A 6,414-nucleotide genomic window follows, 5' to 3' on the forward strand; every position below is an offset into this window, starting at 1 on the left:
ATTTTGACAATTATAATTAAAAGTAAATTATAAAATATCAAGACATCTGTTTCTTCTAAAAATAAAATAAACTTCTAAAGAAAATAATAAAAATAAAAATATATGTAATTAAATAAAATAATAAGACTATTTTTTTTTTTTTAATTCAAAAACTTTACTTATTGATAGATATTAGAATCTGACACAACTTTGTGGGCAATAGGTAATAGTAATGACTGATCACATTCATACTAAAATCAAATAACATAAAAAGAAAAAAAATACATTAAATCTCTCTTAAAATATATATAAACAGAAATTTACAAATCAATCATTGAACTTGGCGTGAAAGGATGACTAATTAGCTGTGATTTGGAGAACAGCCCATATAATGCTGTTAATTCGAAGTTATCTAATAAGTTGTAATTTAGTTTGTCGTAAATCAACAAAGAACTAAAGTATGACGTGCCATGGATGCTGATAAATGTATAAGAGAAAGATATTAAACAACAGGGAAGTATTAAGGAAAATAACGAATTCGATAAGACTTGACCCCCGAGTTCATTTTTTTTCGATACGAAGCGGATGTTTTAAGGTCCATATTTTCTGTTCTTTAGTCATGGCTACCAGGCCAATCTTACTCGTAGTGGTGATATCATTATATGGTGTAGCACTAAATGTAAGTAATATTTTATTGTTTTTCTTAGAATTTTGACAGTTGATAATGCAAAATCCTCTGGGGTAAAAAAGTAATTGTTTCACACCAATTTTTTTTATCATTTTAACGAAAACTACGTATAAATACATGTCAAAATTGATGAGTTTGGCAAGTATAGGTGAGGGAATAAAAAATGTCGGATGTTTCAAAAAGTTTAAAAAAAAATACTAATTTTTTATTCGGAGCTCTATGTCTTTAAAACTACCAACAATACTAAAAAATTTAAAAGAACATAATTTAAAGTAGAGTAAATTTGTTAAAATATGAGTAATAGAGCAGTTCAAAAGTTCCCGAGATATATTTTTTAAACATTTTATAACAAATGTATTGAAACATCAGTAGTTAGTGAATTCAATTTGAAAAATCAAAGCGAAATTTCTTAAAAATCTACTGAAAGATTAGTAGTTAGTTAATTTATTTGAGAAATTTATATCTCAGGAACTAATCGACGTACAGATGTCTTCCAGTACTCAAAATAAAGCATGTTTAACGAACTATAAAGTAGTTTAAGACACTTATATTTTCAGGAGTAGTAGTTTTCATGATAATTATCAAAATAAATTGATTTATAGCTGTTCGGACAAAATTTCATCTGCAAAATTTATATTCCTATGTGAATAAAAAAAAAAACTACTACTCTTACGAAGATAAACATCATAAACTACTTTACAGAACAACTTGAATTTGAGAGCTAATAGACATCTCTACGTCGAATGATTTTTGAGATATAATTTTCACAAAGTGAATTCACTAACTACAAATTTTTCGGTACATTTTTTATAAAATATTGCTTTTTAAATAACTATATCTCGGGAATTATTGAATATAAACAGCTTTATTCGATCTCATATTTTAGCAAATTTACTCTACTTTTAATTATTTTCTCTTAGGTTTTCTAATGTTGTTGGTATTTTTAAAGATATAGAGCTCCGAATGGAAATTAATTTTTTTTAACGTTTTGAAACAGCTGCCATTTTTATTTCCCCTACCTATCCTTGGCAGACTCATTAATTTAGACTAGTAATGATACATAGTTTTCATTAAAGCAATACAAAATTGGGCTGAAATAACTGCCTTTTTTTTTCTTCCTGGCTCTTGTACTATTACTTGTACTATCAACTATCACGACAGAGCTAGTGCGGCAGTTTCAGTTATAACGATTTATTTACTAGTAAAATGGCGTGTATTTGTCAGGTAAAACGGAGGAGCTGAGCTGGTATTTTTTGGTCTGTAAAATTGACAGAACTGGTAACAATAAACTTATTGAAAGACCCTCCTTATATTAAACATGCCAATACAATTTTGTACTGTGGACAACAATATATCATTATAATTTTTATACAATGGACTAGATAACTAGAGATGATATTGCATTAAAATATAATTGTAGTAAATAATAATGAAAGTTAACCTATTAAATCAAATATAAACTTTTTTTTATTATTCTTTAAGTTCCATAATTTAAATAGGTTGTAAATTGCAATATGCATCACGATGGGGCGGCAGCACCGAAACGTTGTTACCTATATTTGATTAAGCCTAAGAATTAAATTTAAACAAGGAAAAATTTATCACTTCACCTTATCAAATTGATAATTTTCTTATCTTGGGTTTCGTTGCATTAATAGGCCAAGGGGATTCCCAGTATGTAAACTTGGGGAGGGGGAACAAGCCATGGTCGTTCAGGTTGTGACATGTCAACACGAAAAAAGGGAATGAAACCCAAATTTTAAGAAAATTATAAATAATTACTAGCAGACTTAACGCAGAATGCTTTCCAATTGATAGCTTAAGAGATGTAGATAGATTAATTGAACACAATTGAAAGTTCTATATAAATTGATATATTTAGTTATTTACTCATTAGATTAATGATTTAATTAATTGCTCATTATATATAATTAGTTAATAGCGGTAAATAACATTATATAATAAAAATATAGTTTTTCTTAATTTGAAACCAATATTTCGCCCTTATAACGGGATAAAATCTAAATAGTGGTGATATAGGTACAGTTAACGATATTTAGAAGTGAAAGAAAGTTTATATTCGTTTTTAACACCAAAAAAGAGGGGACAGCGGTAGCAGCGTGGCACCGCTCCAGTCTACCAACCCAAAGGTTGTCAGATCGAGTCCTCGTCCCATCCGGGCTTTTTTCAAGCATAAAATAATACAAAAGTCACAACTCTCCCTCCCCCGGCCCGTTAGACAATAAGTGGCACTCACAAAAAATAAGCGGTGAGTGACGAACACACCCTACGAAAAAAAACAACTCAAGAAACGCGCGATTTATTTCTTAATACATCACCCACGGACTTAGGTCTCCATGGTCTGTCGCCCATATAATAATAATAACGTCAGCGTTAAGAAACTCTAAAATACGAACTTTAGAACAAAATCAGTTGATATAATTTTTAAGAAAAAAATTTTCACGTTACAGTATTTTGAAAAATAAAAAAATATAAATAACTTCAACATGACTCCAAAAATCTTTATGCAACTTGTGACTGGTTTAGGGCTCTATAAACAGCACCAAAGAGGACAAAACAGATCTAATTAAACAGATTAGAACCGGAGATACTTTTGGACCTTTGAAACTTTTTCTTAATTTGAAACTAATATTTCGCCCTTATAACGATATTAAAACTAATTGTAATAATCGAAATCGGTAGTAATCGATACAAAACTATTGGTATATAACCATGAACAAAATATATACTTTCTGAACTAAGCACCAAAATGATTTATTTTGCTAATAACTTATTTTTTTGTACCGAAGAAATCGCAAAAACTTGTATTAACCTTCCCAAGAAAATTATGAAAATTTAGCAAAAAGCCCCATCACAAACGGATGAACGGCAGTGCTAGAAAAAATTAAATTAATATTTTTTTTACTTCTAAGGATGGGGGGCAGCTTCTCTGTCCCTCACTGGGTACGCTCATCATTATAGCATTTTGTTAGCATGAGGTTTTGTAACATCTTCTTAATGCCAAAAAGGCCTTACTGGATATTTTACGTCACTAATTAAATATGAAAAATGATTTCTTAACTTAGATCAAAATTATCTATATTATAAATGTTGAGATACACTTTGACATTGTACCTAAGATATAATCTATGTGTAATATTAATAACTGATCTGGAAATACCCAAACGTCATCTTGGTTATAAGAACAATTGAAGGATCGATTATTATGATTATCATTAAAATTGATTTTCCTGTATTTACATCGACGTGGTTTTAGAACGTACACTGTATGTATAAATTTTCTCTTGTTTATGTATTCTTTTACCGTTTTATTTATTTTACATAATAGTTAACACCCCCTTATATTTTCGTTTTTACATTTATTACAATCCCCACACAAGACTGAAGAAACAGGAAACTGCACGTCGATTTCGACTATTATAGCACTTACTAGACAAACTTTCTAAACTTCCAACACATTACAAAAGACTAATCTACATGACTGTAATAAGGCCAATCTGGACATATGGAGTTGAACTTTGGGGCTCCACTGAACCTTCGAATTCCTCTCCTATTCAATCCTTACAATCCAAAATCCTTCGTAAAATCCTCAATGCTCCTTACTTTGTCACAAATAAAATCTTATAATATAGATAAAGACCTTAATACCGATCTAGCCCGAACCAGATATCAACTCCCTAACCGCTCAAACCCCCTCATTTCTAACCTTGCATCCTCTTCCATTTCTGACAATACTCCGAGGCGCCTGAAAAGAAGATGGCCACGAGACCTGCTAATGTAAAACGTCATTTAAGAGCTATCAATGGGTAGTTTCTCTATCCACCTGTAACAATCCAATTTAACCAAAATCAGATTTACTAAATGTATTATAATATACAGTTGTAAATAGTAATAAATGAATATGTAAAAAAAAAAATTATTACATACTTACTATTTCTCTAAAATTTGAGAAATTTAAAATGTTTGCATACTGGATAAATCAAGAGGTTGTTGCTTATTTTACATATTCTAACATTTTCTTACAATTATGCTGGTGTCAACTAATTTCGAAATCTAGTTTTCGACCGAAATACATGTTTAAGGTCCCTTAAGTCCAAATGGTCTGTGTGTCCATTTTTAAACAGTTAGCTCATAAACGAAATGTCGTACAAAAATGAAATTACATTTATATAGGATATATACCTGAGATATTTTAATAGAAATATTACAATCTGCATTGTACATTGTTGGGAAATATGTGATAGTGATGACTGATTACGTTTATACTAAAATAAAACAACATAAGAATGAAAATAAATAAATAAATAAATGAAAAAAAATACATACAAAATAAATAAAATCTCTCTTAAAATATATACAAACAGAAGGATAAAGAAAGTAATCAATATCAATAATCAAACTATGTACATGAAAAAATTAAGTAATCACCAGTCACAGTTACACTTTTATATACAATATTTACACTTTCGACGTGAGGATCCCCCTGAGCCAACTCTATCCCCCATGTATGAGAGACAGAGCTGAGCTATTTGAGATCCCAGCGCATCCCTCCCATCGCATCACTGGTAATGAGCCAGTGGAGGCTGAGTAAGTGCATTAAAGCCTACCTGTGATATGACAGCAACTTTTTTGCTAAGATCGACTTGCCGGAAGTGCCACTTTATATAATATATTTTTCATATTTTCTTAGATTTTCTCAGAAACGGTTCTAACGTTTCTGATTAAACTTGATGAATTTGTTAATACAAAATAGGTTTTCTCTTCATTTATATAGTATAACAGGACTTTAATGCTAAAGTTTAAAAAAAAAAATCGCTTTGTAAAGTCTCTTTACAAAATTAGCACATAAATTGTTCGGGCCCAAATCCATCTTGATACAGTTTTCTTAATTTTATCAGCAGTTTTTCTTTATATAAAACAGTTCTTTAGCTGTAAAAAAAATAGGAAATAAAATCAAATATGATCGTTTATTTTGCACCCCTAAAGGAATTTTCTGGATCCGCTCTTGAAGTAGGCAACAGTTTTCCCATTTATCTTTACAATGCTGACTTCAATACTCGAATTTCTTTTCTAATATATTTTATTTTTTGTTTGACATGACAACAGAATGGGGAAGCGAACGGCAAGGACAAATTGTGGAGCAGCCTCACACCGCTGCAACTGGCAGCCATGGAAGGTCGGGCAGAGGATGTTGAGACCATCCTCCAGGAAAAGAGGGAATCCGTCAATGGAATGACCGGACTGAGCCCACTCCATTGGGCGGCACTGCGTGGCCATGTACCCGTGATCCGTGTGCTCCTCAAGTTTGGCGCAGACATACGATCTCTGGACCAAAAGAAGAACACGGCGCTTCACATGGCCGCAGTCAGCGGTAGTCCTGACGCAGTTCAGGAACTCGCCCTCGCCAAGGTCGAGATCGACGTGCAGAACAGCAACAACAGCACTGCGCTCCATCTTGCGGTGAACAAGCAGGACTTCGACGTGGTCAAGAAGTTACTCAGGTTCGGTGCTCTGACAAATATCACCGATCAGGAAGGCAGGTCCCCTCTAGACGTTGCAATAGAAAAAAGTAACCTTATGATCATGGCACTCCTGGAATCAACAGGTGCAAAGAAAATAAAGTAAGTATCCAAAAGTGGGAACGCATATTCTCTTACTATAAGAATAATGCTGTTGTATTTATTATTGACCATGGATTGATATGAGAAGGTGGTCGTGTGGTAAGG

At 31.9% G+C, this 6,414-nt stretch overlaps 1 protein-coding gene across 1 annotated transcript in view; it reads left to right on the forward strand.

Annotated features, from left to right (window-relative positions):
• The first annotated feature begins 527 nt into the window (after positions 1-527).
• LOC106680662 (putative ankyrin repeat protein RF_0381) overlaps positions 528-6,414 on the forward strand; it is an 11,440-nt gene continuing 5,553 nt past the window's right edge. Inside the window, exons 1-2 of the mRNA XM_067050813.1 lie at positions 528-658; positions 5,795-6,309. Of these exons, the coding sequence (XP_066906914.1) occupies positions 599-658; positions 5,795-6,309 (575 nt within the window). The 5' untranslated portion in view covers positions 528-598. The remainder of the gene's footprint in view (positions 659-5,794; positions 6,310-6,414) is intronic.

Source organism: Halyomorpha halys, unplaced genomic scaffold, assembly GCF_000696795.3.
Source record: "Halyomorpha halys isolate HHAL.00 unplaced genomic scaffold, Hhal_1.1 Scaffold275.1, whole genome shotgun sequence".
Classification (NCBI taxonomy): Eukaryota; Metazoa; Arthropoda; class Insecta; order Hemiptera; family Pentatomidae; genus Halyomorpha; species Halyomorpha halys.